This window comes from Anoplopoma fimbria, chromosome 5 (assembly GCF_027596085.1).
Source record: "Anoplopoma fimbria isolate UVic2021 breed Golden Eagle Sablefish chromosome 5, Afim_UVic_2022, whole genome shotgun sequence".
Lineage (NCBI taxonomy): Eukaryota > Metazoa > Chordata > Actinopteri > Perciformes > Anoplopomatidae > Anoplopoma > Anoplopoma fimbria.
Window position 1 is genome coordinate 7505315 of NC_072453.1, and position 15090 is coordinate 7520404.

At 38.1% G+C, this 15090-nt stretch overlaps 1 protein-coding gene across 1 annotated transcript; it reads right to left on the minus strand.

Moving 5' to 3' along the window:
- Positions 1-3504: 3504 nt before the first annotated feature.
- On the minus strand, positions 3505-8179 carry pax10 (paired box 10). The gene is made up of 7 exons (XM_054599412.1): positions 8074-8179; positions 7671-7865; positions 5906-5988; positions 5649-5805; positions 5258-5331; positions 3759-3891; positions 3505-3605 (listed from the first exon to the last, which is right to left on the minus strand). Exons 1-7 carry the CDS (start codon positions 8177-8179, stop codon positions 3505-3507), a joined length of 849 nt encoding a protein of 282 aa, XP_054455387.1.
- Positions 8180-15090: the final 6911 nt, after the last annotated feature.

Below are 15090 nucleotides of genomic sequence, written 5' to 3' on the forward strand. Positions count from 1 at the left end.
ATTGCCTGATATTTACTTATTGCAGATGTATGAGTATCAGAGTATATGTCAGCTGATAAGTAACACAAAGTGTATGTTTGTTTTTAGTAGAACTATATATTATAAGTAACATTGTTCACCTTCCTTCGTGAATCGCCTGTGTCTGTCATGTTTGAGTGCTTAGCAACCACAATATCCTGCTTTCATTCTGACCTGAAGATGACTTTCTATAACAGTTTGAGGACACCCACACTGTCTCTCTGAACCTCTCCCACAATGGGGCTTTTTTTCCACTATTACCACACACACACACCTTATATTTGCTCGCCATTTTTGAGTTGAAAGTCCCCTTTCAAGAACCTGCTGTAAGGGCCTCCTTCAGGTTGGTGGCCTTGCCCACCTCTGGTGCAACAGATTGCTTGGTTGTCGACATTAAAATCAGTCAACAACACTCACTAAAGTTTGATAAACATGATTTGTTTTTGTCTGAGAAATCAATTTGTCTGAGAAAATGTTTGCATTGTCTTTGTTTTTTTGCCTTCCTTTATGATATAGTATAGATGAAAATAAAATTCTGATATTATTATATATTTATATTAATATTGGCAATCCTGATCCTCCAAATATATATCATCATGGGAAAAAACTGTGAGTAAACAATATTAGTTGAATTTTTTTTTAACTACTATTTTTCAAAGCTAGGTCCTTCTAATACATTTGGGAGAAATTGATGATGCTGCATTTATCTGGAGTGCACCGGCATCTCGCCTCTTATCTTAGAGTCACATCATGTTTGTGAGGGTGTATGTTCATCTCTCAGCAGAGCATCACTGGTATTGTCTCTCCCTCTTCCTCCTCTCTCGTCTTTAATTTCTGTCCATCCTCCAGGGGCCATCTGAGTCATGCCATTAGCACAAAATGCTGCCCTGCTAATGGTTGGCCAGTTTCCGCCATGTCCACTTCATGACGGACGACCCCATTTATGGTTAGCCCCTTTTGAAGGAGTGTGGATTTTTTTGTCGCGTTAGTCATTTGTGTTGTTAGTCACGTGACCCAAATTCATAATGTAGAAATTTTGTCAATTCTCTCCACAAATTCCTGAGTGTCCCAATAGATGCCACTCTATTGTGGACTATTCATAGAGAATGTATTAATAAGAAGAAACACAGCAGTGCATTTACTTTCTTTGCAGACTCTTTTTAGATCTGAAGATCTGAATCCAGAAGATATAATGTGATAAGTTTAATTCCCATGAGTGTTTGTGTAATGTGTAACTGTATGTTCAGCCTGTGTAAACATATCTTGAACAGCACTGCTGAAGGATGAAAAATGGAGTACAGAGGAAACACTTCATAGACAATAAAGTTGTATCGTTTTAGGGTTGAGAGCTGAGAAAACAAAACACAGACCTTAAACACACTAAAATTCTAAGTAGGAGTAAGAGGAACTGCAGAGTTTGGTGATAATCCTTTGCGAGCCATTTTAATACATGTGTTGATGATTATCTTATCAGAACCACATATCAGAAATAAAGCCCCCTGAATACATATTCATTACACACAGTTTTATTTTCATTAAAGGGATCCAAGGCCTTTACAAAAGGGTTGACTCTTGGTAGCTATACAGTACTAACACAACACACAACGACAACAGAAACAACACAGAGGACTTGTGTGAACGAGTGAAAAGACAAATAAATAAGAGTTGAAAGACATTTCAGATAAGAGATGCATAACTGAGATGCATCAACAAAACCAATAGTCAGAGGAAAGTGAGCAGAGGTTCAAACCCTGCAAAGTACAGTAACGCTTTTGTACAATACTCGATTCATTTCTGCAAGTTTCTGATTGTCGATAGCGGCTTATTTTTGGTCATGCACAGTTGATGATGTTGCATTAATTTCACAGTTTTTTTTCCTTTTTTTTTTAAAATCACCTATACCTCCCAGCTTTGATTGTCAGTCTCTGAAGTGTTTGATGGTTTGAAGGCAGCCTCTTAGTTTGCTGTGTAGTGATTCTTGATTGTCTCTGGCCGATGGATATGGTTCATTAGTGATGTACAAAAAAAGTCACCGCCAATTTAAATGTATGTTTCACTGCTTAATCTATAATGGAATTGCTTATGTTTTTAGATCGATCAGATAAAAAGTATTCATATATTCATATATATATATATATATATATATATATATATATATATATATATATATATACTGTATATATAAAACAAAGAGAAAATGTAATTTCTTTACTGTAGTTTTTGGCAAAAGTCATTTAGGAAACCTGTAAAAGAGTCATATTTTTATGTTCAGCCTAGCATCGGACAATATCTGATAGCAATATTGATCTGGTGGGTCCCTAATGATATCGTTTTTGTGCTTTGAGGATGATTCGAATCCACAGCGTGCTACATTCCTCCCTCCAATAACATCTGACAATAATCCACTGTTATCTTCATCATACACAGAGGTCTGTACAAAAATATGCAGTATCAGTCTTAGTGTAATGTTTCTGGCAGGGTAGGTAAGACTTAGTTTTTTATGGTAACTTTTTTAAGTTTTAGTAAAAGTGATTGCCGTAAGCAAGTCGAAAAAATCTTCACAGTAGCCTCACACAGCTTATGCTCATGGAACAAGCCTGCTATCACAACATCACTGAGCTGCTCAAGTAACAGGAAACTGTGGTTACACTTCACAATACAGACATCTGCTGGCATTTACTTAGTACTGAATCACATATTAATTTCCGTGTGGTAAAATTATAACATTATCCTGCCTTTTGCTCTGCATGTGGAAAAAACTTATTTTCCACTTTTGATATTTTGAAAATTCAACACTTTTTTACTATTTTTTATGAACTTTGGAGGCATTTAAGTTTATGGGCTATGAGCTTTTAGTAACGTCAGGTCAGATCAAATTTGTTTAAACATGTCACAAAATAATCTAAGCTCAAAAGTTCACTTATTGGCTTTTCAGAGCTTTCAACCACATCTCAGTGTATTTAAGGGACTGACAAGTTGAACTTTTTATCCAGAGTACATTTTCTTTTTCCCTTAATTTTTGGTAAAGTAAAAGCCAAAATGTAAATAATAAAATATAGTAAAACTTTGAAAGGGTCCAATCCTCAACTATCTATTGATAAAACGCACCGTCACATGTTGCATCTCCACAGACAATGTAATTTAAACCCTAATTTTGTACTAAATCCTAAACACACCTCAAACTGATCCTATATCTAATCCCAACTTCAGCCCTATAATTAGCACACTATCATAACAAAAGAAGTGCAACCTGATAATACTAAGCAAATACCAGCATGACCAGAGTACTGTCAAGTGCAACCAAAGCTGCTCTTGGCTGAATTTGTAAACATTAAATGCATTTCAGGGTCTGCAACTTGTTGAGGCCCCCTCTATATCTCAGTCCTGTGCTTCCTTAAAACCTGTGTCACCCCACTTTGTTTTCTTGACACTTTTTTTGTTACATGCCCTTTTTTTCTTCTTTTGTTGGCAGCCGTTGTCTGTTGTTCACTGTAATCTGGCCCAGTACTGACCCAGGTTATGACTCATGGTCTGCTGCTCAGTTCCTGGAACCTGGACCGGCACTGAAACGCCGGGCGATATGAGCCCTGAATGAAGGAGAGGGAGAAGAAAAGCAGATTCAGTTACTCAGTCTGTGGAGTTTCAATCCAGCAGGTGCTCACAGGAGACAAAACACAAAGGCATAACATAAAGTCTCTGCACCTGTTGAATAAAACCATATCTACCAAGAAATTACTCACCAGTGTTGGAGTTGGCCGAGGACGGAGTTTGCAGATGAGGGGAGGAGTACGCCGATGAGTCAAAGCTGCGTGGAGCAGATGGGGATGGAGGTAACATGCAGGAGTAGGAGGAGGCCGACTGGGGAGGAATAGACTGAGAGGGTGGAGGAGAAAGATTTGGGTTAGATAAACATTGAAACAACAAACTATCTAAGATAACATATAACCTACTTACCATAAAGTTGTAAGTATAATTGTTTATTGCTGTTTATTACAACATGTACTGTAATTGCAGTTTAAATTGGCGGCATTTGACCACATGGTGGTGCTAGAGTGGTGTTGTATGGTAGGAGGAAAGCACAACAGAAGCCCACATTTTTTTGCATTACATATGCAAAATGATTTCAACTATATTCTTATGTTTATTCTTGTTCTGTGTTTTATTCCTACATTGATAATTGTTTTTTATTACTATTATTGTGTTTGGCTACTACAACTACCTACAACCTAATGGGTATTTGAATAAAGGATTGCTAAACAAGAAACAAAGAAAACTGAAAAGTCTGCTCACTGTGATTTATGCAGACGATATCATTTAATGCACAGATGTAAATAATAATCTGGTTTTTTTTCTGGCACCCGTGCATGATATCTCATAGACATTGATATAAAGTAATAAACAAAAATATGTGTATTTATTTTCATGCTGCTTTTAGGAAGCTTTTGCAGGAAACTATCTAGTTAAAAAAATGATTATGTTACTTATGATCCCCAAACAATGGCTTAATCTGCAAAACTCCTTTTGACCGCACTGATTATTTGTGTCCATCACACAGTGAAGCTTTAACATTCAAACTGTTACTGTTGAGAAATCTGCTTTATAAACTTTGATGAATAAAGAGAATGATATCACATTCTGGGAAGCCTTTCAGTTGTCAATCTTATGGAGCTATGAGCGAGTCTTTTTATGAAGGAATTTCCTAATCAAACCTAATCAGGATCAAGATTTGAAAGTGTTTTTGACGAATCACGACTTTGTTCTCTTTAAGAAACTCATTATCATATTCAAAATACCTTTTATAATTCAATAATTTTCTGTCTGTTTTAAGGTTTGTGTGTTTTATTTAGGTTACCTTGTAGTATTAATATTGTTATTATTATTATTTGTATTATTATTATTAGTAGTAGCAGTATTATTAGTATTATTATTTATATTATTGTTGTTGTTAAAATATTAAATATTGACATGAATAATAAATAATGTATAATGTAACAACAATATTAAGATATTTGATAAAAAGAAGAATAAATGATGTTGTTTTTACTAACATTAGAAGGTGTTGTAGTAGTAGTATTTATATCTGTGGTAGTCTTAATTAATTTATGTATTCATTTTCTTAGTCGTATGTTTTATAACCTTGACGTATATGAGTTAATAAACCATCTCTGCTCTGTGACGATGACCTGCTTTAGTAAAGTTTGGAAGGTGCTGATGAATGATGAATGATGAAAAGTCCAACCTGGACTCCAGATGAGAAAACTGACAGGGAGCTGTAGCTGGGCAGGGACGACTCAGCCTGACTCAACATGGACCCTGGAGAGAGACACACAGAGCGAGATGGTGAGCACACACACACACACACACACACACACACACACACACACACACACACACACACACACACACACACACACACACACACACACACACACGCAGTTACACACACGGGAAGGGAACACCTCACAGTGGAAATATAGATGCATGCACTCTAATGGAGAAACTAATGGTTTTCCAGCTTGCAAATGTCCCTCTCAGCAAATGTAAATGCTTTAGTTGTAACTGATGTGCTGTATGATTGACCCAATGAACACATGAATTGTAATTAGAGCCCTGCAGTGTATTGTGTTAACCTGAACTGCTGCCGTGCTGCTGATGGTAGACAGATGTGTTGAAGGAAGTGGTCAGAGGGGCTTGGCTCTGTGAACAGGAAGTCACACCCCCTGACCTCCTTTGATTGCGCAGCTTCTCTTCCCTCCTCCACTTGGCTCTTCGGTTTGAGAACCACACCTGTCCATCAAAGAGTCCTGTCAGGCTTTTTTTATCATGACAATCTGCATGTTGTAACAGGTTAATCATGTATCAATTATAAAAATCCTAGTTCTCTTACCTGTATCCTGGCCTCGGGTAAATCGATCTTGTTTGCCAATCTCTCCCTCGCAAAGACATCTGGGTAATGTGTCCTTTCAAACTCTGTGGAAGATATTTACTAATGTCAGACACACAGTGTGAGTCTTAATCGAGGATGACAGGACTACAGAGAGCAGCTCGCCTAATAACCCTCGATGCGTGTTAACATGTTTATGTGAAAATAAATCAAAAGATTTGGGTAGATTCAAACAGAAATAAAATTTAATGACCTATTAATTATTTTGACAGATACCCATCTGCATATAAAGTAATTACTGCTTAAGATCATTAATTATCTCATCATGGAATACACAAATCCAGGAAGCTGAGATGTATCCTTACAACCATATTTGAAATATTTATCTGTTGCACTTTGTATAAATGATTTATCATTATGGAACACGCAGAAAGTTCATATCAAGTTGAGAAGCTGCAGAAGAAGCTTAGCACTTTATTTCAAAGTAGGTTGACTAAAATAAAGCTGGAAAAAATCCTTATAGATTAAAATTTTGTCATAATCTATTCTCCTAATTCCGAGTATCTAAATTTGTTTCTGTGTCTCACTTATCAGCAGAAACATTTAATAAAAACTATCAGTATTCCTATCTGCTGTTCTGACTTACAGCATATAACAGTCACAGAAGCTTGAGGAAAGTAAGGTCCTGACTCAGCCGTGAGTTCGTATCAATGAGACTTTCTGTATCTGAGTATCATTTCTCATTGTGGCAGTTAATTTAAAGTTGACAAAGTGTTGACATTTTTGTTGTTGACAAGTCTAAACGAGAATATGCCTCACCCTCTAACTGACAGTCTGAGTCATCCTAATGAACTCTGAAGTTTCAGGTCTGGTAACGGAGAGTCTTTATAGATCTGAGCTGTCTACACTTATGATGCTTAACATTAGTTTAGCATGTCAATAAAATGTCACAGACACAGTGCGTTTATATATATATCATTTTGAACATATAATATTGACAGGTTACCAGCATTGTAAATAACCCAAAACTTAAACTCCCACTGGTAACACATGTTTTATAAATCCATATTACAAAGACTGCTCTATTAATTAAGTCTGTCTCACAAATTGTTATAATTGGCTTGGTTATAATTGGCGTCTGTGTCAACACATGATTGTTATTGTGCCTTGGCCCTGCACGGAGGTCAGTGTACCTCATTAATGTCATTTGTACTGAGTGACCACAGTGATACATTTCCACTCGGCTGCACAGTGGACATTGCGTCCTGATTTAGCTCAAGGGCCTGCTGCAGCCACATCCAGTCAAGGGTGGCTTTCTGATCCCTCTCTGTGGATATCGGGCTACGAGCTCCGGGTCTCGCTGCATAATACAAGCATAGTAATGATGCATTATCAAAACTCTGCTGTACACGCTGCCAGAGGCTTTTTTCGGAGCAGATCAGGAATATTTGTGGAGTTCAGATTGTGGATAATTTGCATTTGGAAGTGATCATGGGAGGCAATGTTTGCTCTCCCGTGCAGAGATTGATAAAAAAAATTCTACTGCTAAAATATTTCCTCATTGTTACTCATATTTATGTCCCCTGCCATTTCCCAAAAAGCTGTAAACAAGGTGTAAAGACTTCAGTCCAATAGCCAAGGTGTTGGCAGGGGGGAAAGGCAGCAGGACAAGCCGCGTCATGACATACTGTGGCGTGGCTCATGCCCACGGAGGGCGGCGATTGGCTGAAAAGCAAAGCCAGAGCTGTGCGTGCTTGCATGGCCTGACCTTTCTCCAGAGCCTCGATCTGCTCCTGTGTGAAGCTGGTCCTGTTCCTCTGCAGCTTCCTCTTGAGCTGCAGCCTCAGCTGAGACTCCTCGCCCTCGTCCCTCTCCACGGGGACTCCTCCCCCTCTGACCGTTCCACCTCCCCCTGCCTCCCCCCCCAGGCTGCCCTCCGTGTCCAGCAGACAGCCCTCAGACACTGGCAGAGAGGAAGGTGACAAAAGAGACGTGGGAGTGTCAAGAAAATTCCTACATCGGATTATTAGAACAACAGAATTTATGCGTTGAACTAAACAGGAAGTCAGTGAGGCAGCCACAAGTGACTGCTGCTCTTCATATGGTTGAAATTTGGTGACATTTAACTGATGACCTGTGAGCACTGACATATGCTGAAAATCTCCCCTCACCTGTGCTGTGTTGCGTCTGAACGCTGGTGGGGTCATGGTACCAGTTGTTAGGCCCACTCCAGTTTGAGCCGCTCTGCAGGTTCAGCATGGTTAACTTCTCATACATGCTACGAGTGTCCAAACCACCATGAAGAGAAATGAAAAAGCAGTCCTGTCCCGTGTGTCCGCCCCTGTTTACTGTCACCTTTGGCTCCTCTCTCCCTCCTACGATCCTTACAATCCTTCCTCCTGGAGGGGGGTTAGGGGAAGGAACGAAGAGGAGGAGAAGAAGAAGAAGAAGAAGGAGGAGGGGTTCATATCGCATGAGTTCACACATGGTCGGCATTGTGGCGAATTAGCCTCATGATGACAGACAGATATGGAGTTTGTTACATGCCCGCTGTCGTACCGTGTGTGTGTTATACATTGGTATGCTAGTATACCATGGGGAGCAAAGGTACATTAGAACCCACTCTGAAAGCAATGACATTTATTATGCTACTTGCTCTTAGCTCTATCTCTTCTGGTAAGCACGAGCTCCAATGCACACATGTATGGTTGAAAAGACAATGCATTTACATGTAGCCTCAAACTGGCATCGTACACACACAGCGGCTTTATGAACAAGACATTCAAACCAACCCCATGTTAAACTTTCAGTATAAGACATTAAGTGCTAAAGTATGTCCGTAAACATCATTATCTGCCAAAATAGGTAAAAGTCTAAGTCTGAGGAGGATGAAAGCTTCTCTCTGCTCCTTGTCGTTTCTTGCGTTTCTCTTTTATTTAAGAAAATACCTCTTTGGAGAGGGATGCAAAGGTCAATACTGAGCCAAATCTCATAAACTACTTCAGCAGCACGATGTCAAAGGTCAAACTTTAATCATTTGGGTGAAGCAGCTCCGAAACAACATATTCAATTCCAGAAATTATCCTAGGACGGCAAAGTAACTTGAGGTCCATCTCTAAGCCTCAACCAAAGTCCACATTAACGAACGGATCCCAGCCCAGAATGATACCAGAATAAAAGCACTGAAAAGCTGATTTTTTTGTAAACTTACCAAGTGTCCAGGTGGAATGATGCAGCGGGTCTTGTGTGTTACTTTCCTCCTCTGTGGACCTTTATTCCCCTGCTAACCCTACGTCCCTTGTTCTCCAGCTTTGTTGACAATAACTGTGTGTATGTGTGTGTAAAGCAGAGAGTAGGAGAGAGATGGAGAGTGAGACAGGGTGAGAGAGAGTGAAAGAGGGAGAGGGGGGGGCTCTGGAGAGAAATGCGTCTGCGGGCACTCTTGTCCTCCAAGCGATGGAGAGAGAGAGAGAGAGAGAGGAAGAGAGAGAGAGAGGGAGAGAGAGAGAGAGCGAGCCACCGAGGGGTGACAAAGTGAGTCAACATCAGTGTCAAGTTTGAACTTAATGCCAGCAAGAGGAGGAGGGGAGGCCGAGAGAGTGGAGCATAAAGCACAGATAATGGAGAGATAGTGGATGATAAATAGACGATGGAATTCAACTTTAACCATAAATTGCACATAAATACAGCGTATAATCGGCAGTCAAGTGTGCTAGCTTTTCACACAAACACACGTGCAACCAGTCAACTCATATTATCTGATTAAACTTAAAGTTCACACTAGCAAGGATTCGTTTTCATTTGATCCTCATTTGGATGTTTTAAAACTTTGATAAAGCTTTGACATGTTAACATGCATCTGCTGTCATATTGTATTGTGAAATAAAACATTCAGCAGCTGCACACAGAAGCAGACATTTTTAGGCAAGAATAAAATATAATTATAATTATTTACTGACGGATGTTATTATTATTATAAATAGTATTATTATTATTATTATTATTATTATTATTATTATTATTATATAGATTTCAGTATGTTTAAGACCCTGAAGCTTTATACATTGTTGTAAAAAATATATATTTACGAAGATATATTTCTCTGTAATGGTTAGTAGTAATATTAGGCTTAATAATAAGTTATTGTATTGATTTTTCTATCTGCTTGAGCCCCTGATATGTTGTCAAACATCAAAACATGTTAAAACCTATTACCACACAGTTTTTTGGTAGAGATGATTTATAATCTGATTTTTGATAACTTGTTTAATTAAATTGTTTTATATTTGGTTTTTTTTATTGTAGCCTAACATAGTAATAAAGATGTTAATGTTTCAAATATTATATTTAACCCTATTGAATGCCTAGATGTGTTAAATAAGGATTAGTTATGACTCCATTCACTAATGTAGCAATGTAAGCAAAACCTAAATATTTTCATAATATAAATATATATTTATAAAGACTATAAAAAAGCAAAATTCTTGTTACAGACTGTATAAAGGTAAAAAAGGAGCAAGAACAGTGGTGGAGAAAGCATTAAGATCCTTTAGTTGAGTAAAAGTACCAATATCCCACTATAAAAATACGCCATCACAAGAAAAAGTCATAAATTCAACATTTTAATCACGTAAAAGTACAAATGTGTTATCAATTAAAGTATCTCTAAGTAAATATGCAGAATGATTACATAATATTATTATATATATTATCATTGCATTATCGTTATTACATTTTTTCAATTTGTTTTTGCCTTCATGATACCAAGGTTGAAGACAGGAAAGGGAGAGTGAGAGGGCGAGTACGACATGCAGCAAAAGGGCCGCTGGTCGAATTGGAACCCAGGATGCTGTTGTTCTTGCAGGTGAACAACAGCATCCTGATGATGATTAGTAGTAATATTAGGCTTAATAATAAGTTATTGTATTGATTTTTCTATCTGCTTGAGCCCCTGATATGTTGTCAAACATCAAAACATGTTAAAACCTATTACCACACAGTTTTTTGGTAGAGATGATTTATAATCTGATTTTTGATAACTTGTTTAATTAAATTGTTTTATATTTGGTTTTTTTTATTGTAGCCTAACATAGTAATAAAGATGTTAATGTTTCAAATATTATATTTAACCCTATTGAATGCCTAGATGTGTTAAATAAGGATTAGTTATGACTCCATTCACTAATGTAGCAATGTAAGCAAAACCTAAATATTTTCATAATATAAATATATATTTATAAAGACTATAAAAAAGCAAAATTCTTGTTACAGACTGTATCAGTTAAAAATGCCATTAACAAAAGCATGCTCTGCATTTGTTTGTCTTGTTTTCATTATTGAATAATCTGCCGGGTTTTTTTTCTATGGTCCATAAAACTGCAGAAAATTGAGAATTATTTTGTTGTTGTTGCAATTTTAAGCTATTTGCCTTTTTTGGCAATCGTGCCAAATCCCAAAGATACCCAAAATTGTATTTACAACGATGTAAGAAAAAGCAGCACGTTCCCATATTTGACAAGCTGCAAATGTTTGGAATTTTTTGTTTGAAAAAAAATATTGAAACCATAAATCAATGATCGAATGAGTTGGAGTTTACATTTTGTTGATCATCTAATTAATTATATGACTAACTACATTTTCAGCTCTATGTTGAGCTTATAAGGATTGAGTGAATAATCCTATCACCAGTAATTTAGGCCTACAATGCAGTCAAGGTGTTGTAGATAGGCAGGTAATGTTACCACAGTTTCTTTTTTAACACAAAGGCTAAACTATTCACATAGTTTAGGTAACCGTGTTTCCCAGAGCACCTAGGTATTGTTCCCTCACAACAGAGGTATTGTCCTCCTGCCTTAAGACACTGAGCTTAAAGCTATGGGACAATAAACAAAAGGCATTGTCTGGCCCCAGAGCGGGTTTAAGGAGCACCATACAGAAACCCTTGGCGTTGAGCACACAAGGTCTATGTGAGGCGTAAGTAATGACGCAGGTATGACGGTATGTATGGTGGAGTCAAAGAGCGAGCAGAGTGGAACTGGGGTTTAAATTTATCTTTTTGCAGTGGAGGGGAGAGCAGAAGAGAGAGATGAAAGATGGAAGTGGGGAGGCAGAGGGGAGAGATAGAGAGTGAAGAGGAAGTATGTGACTTTGGGGTGGGTGTTGGGGCTTGGGGATGGGGAGGGTGCCAGCTTGTTTTATTTCCGGTTGACAAGACTTTGCGCTCCCTTTCTCTCTGTCGCTCCCTCTCTCTTTCATACTATGCTATTCTTTCTCCGCTGCCCCCATTGCTCTGCCCCCCCCCCCTTCTCTGTTACTTTCCTCCAAGATGTGCCTCGGAGAAAGGAAAGGACTTGACAAGTTCAAAGGTAAAAAAGGAGCAAGAACAGTGGTGGAGAAAGCATTAAGATCCTTTAGTTGAGTAAAAGTACCAATATCCCACTATAAAAATACGCCATCACAAGAAAAAGTCATAAATTCAACATTTTAATCACGTAAAAGTACAAATGTGTTATCAATTAAAGTATCTCTAAGTAAATATGCAGAATGATTACATATTATTATTATATATATATTATCATTGCATTATCGTTATTACATTTTTTCAATTTGTTTTTGCCTTCATGATACCAAGGTTGAAGACAGGAAAGGGAGAGTGAGAGGGCGAGTACGACATGCAGCAAAAGGGCCGCTGGTCGAATTGGAACCCAGGATGCTGTTGTTCTTGCAGGTGAACTTTACCAGTGGCGCTACTGCATTATTATCACTGATACTCAAACAAATAAGCAGCATTTAATGTTTACAGCTGGTCGAGGTGGAGCTCATTTACGCTCCTCTATCCAATGCTGGATAGCTTCATGTATAAACGATGCTTTATAGGTTTCAAGATCATGTGTAAAATCATAATCTGCATATTAACTATATCTGTCAAGTACAAATCGTACACGAAAAAAATACAATATTTGCCTCAGTAATATTAAGTGTAGTAGAAGTAGGCTATCAAGCAGAAAAAAAAGAATATATCCATGTACACGTACCTCAAAATTGTACTTTTGTAGAATATTTATGCAAATAAACTAAATGAGTGAAAGTTGAGTAACAAACTGATTAGGTAATTCAAAACTAAACCTGAAAAAGTGGTATTAACCCCACACACATCATTATTATCCCAACCCACTTGTTTTCTATCTGGCTACCCTATTTGTTTTGCCTTTATTCAGAAATCATTGTTGCATCTTATTGTGTTCCAGTTGTTGGAATGTGGCTTAACCTATGTGATCCCTATGTGCTGAGTGCAATAACGTGTGTGTGTGAGTGTCTGTGTGTGTTTGTGTGTGTGTGTGTGTGTGAGGCGGCGCGTGCTTCACTGCAAAGATTCATGTAGCTCCGGGACATGCATTTTTTTTTAGTGCATCTTGTTAGTTCATTCCTGTCACCTCTCTCTCTCTCTCCCTCTCGCTCTCTTTCTCTCTCTCGCCATCCCTTGCTTTTTCAGCGCCGAAGGGGGGATGGGGAAGGGGTGGTGGACGGGCCTGGGAGGGGAGGAGAGGGGGAGGCGGCGGCGGTGGAGGCAGTCACCATGGTTACAATGCCACGACAAATATTCATCAAGTCGTTAAAATAAAAACAAACTGGAGTGCATTATAATTGCTCTTACTGACTGGATCCTATAATGTGTTCATATATTATGAGTGAGAGGAGCAGAGTGGATGGGGCTCACACACACAAAAAGACTCTCTTAGGGATTAAAAAAAAAAGTGAATATCAGCTGACACATATGAGACACACGCACACACATTTCAAGTTTTAGTGTATAACTTTATTTTTCCATTACCAGTTTATGGAATTCCCTATGAGTACTTTGGTGAGTCTCTCCTTTCTTTTCTCTTTGTCCCTCCATCTCTCTCTCTTCCTCTGCTGTTGTGTAGCCCGAGGCGATACTGTGATGTGTCCTCCCTCTGTCCCTCCCTCCCTCTCCCTCTCTCTCTGTCCCTGTCACCTTCAATTGCTCTGTGAAACTAGACACACTGCCTGGGGCAGGGAGGCAGGGAGGGAGGGAAGAGAGGAAAAGAGAAAAGGGAAAAGAGAGACGGACCGACAGCTTTATAGACAGAGAGAAGAAATAAACATTAGGTGTCATGAAACAGAAATAAATAAATAGGGTAACCACAGCCCGGATGTGTGGCACACTACAAAAAACAATTAAATTAGTTATGTGTAATGTTCTTAATCCTGCCAAAAACACTCAAACGTATTCGCACTGGAAAAAGTGGAACCATACAATAAATGACATACAAACACATCTACCCATTTAAGACAGTGTTTGACCTTTTGACCTGGGTGGTTTATGCTGTGGCTTAATCCTACAGGGATGCTCCAGCTGCTATAACCATGCACGTTGCTTTTCCTTGAAAAAGATTCCTGTTAAACTGGTTACGTTCCACCAAGGAGTGCTCACTACAAACACAGGGTAAAGTGTGCCTAACTGCACGCTACGGTGAATGTTTATAACAAGAAAACTGCTCATAAATAAAGAGGTTTTTTTTTATTATAGAAACCAGACAAATTGCATTATTAGATTAAACTGAATGTTTCGGGGCTATTTTATTCGATTGTCATTTATATGTCTACAACAGAAAGTTGATATTTTAATCCCTGATAAAGCTTTGACATGTATCTGCAAATTTGAAGGTAACATAAGAATATGCAATATTTTTTAGGTAAAAATAATATGAATATTATGATATTAGGTTTAACATCACATTATATTGATAAACTGTCAAATCTATCTGCTGTCAATTACCAAAATACATTTTATAAATCATTTTTATAAATCATCTCTGGAATACCCAAATTAATGCAATGCAACAATAAAACAGTTAACAGGCTATATGTTCTATATACTGTATAGTGAATATTAAAATCGCGCGGGATAACTGCATAACTTGTACAAACTGTTTCATGCCTATAAACTACGAAAATGGCCATTTTGTCGGACGAGAGTGCAAAATAAAAACCGGAAAATGTAGTTTACCTGTGACAATATCAGGAGGAGAATCTGATTCGTCTGCAGTTGCGTTCCCTACATTTCATTGGCTCCGCTAAACCAGGAAGGCGGGACAAGAGTTTTGATTGGCTGTTCAGTGAACAGGTCCCCATCTGTTTGTAATCAAGGCGTTTACCTGGAATTT

Bases quoted from the DNA above. Each gene is read 5' to 3' on its own strand.
- pax10 (XM_054599412.1), bottom strand. From the start codon at position 8,179: ATGTATGAGAAGTTAACCATGCTGAACCTGCAGAGCGGCTCAAACTGG. The intron at 5,989-7,670 runs GTCAGGCCATGC...TATCTTCCACAG, and splicing joins GATCGAGGCTCTGGAGAAAG to AGTTTGAAAGGACACATTAC. The intron at 5,332-5,648 runs GTTAACACAATA...GTCTCTCTCCAG, and splicing joins GCAGCACGGCAGCAGTTCAG to GGTCCATGTTGAGTCAGGCT.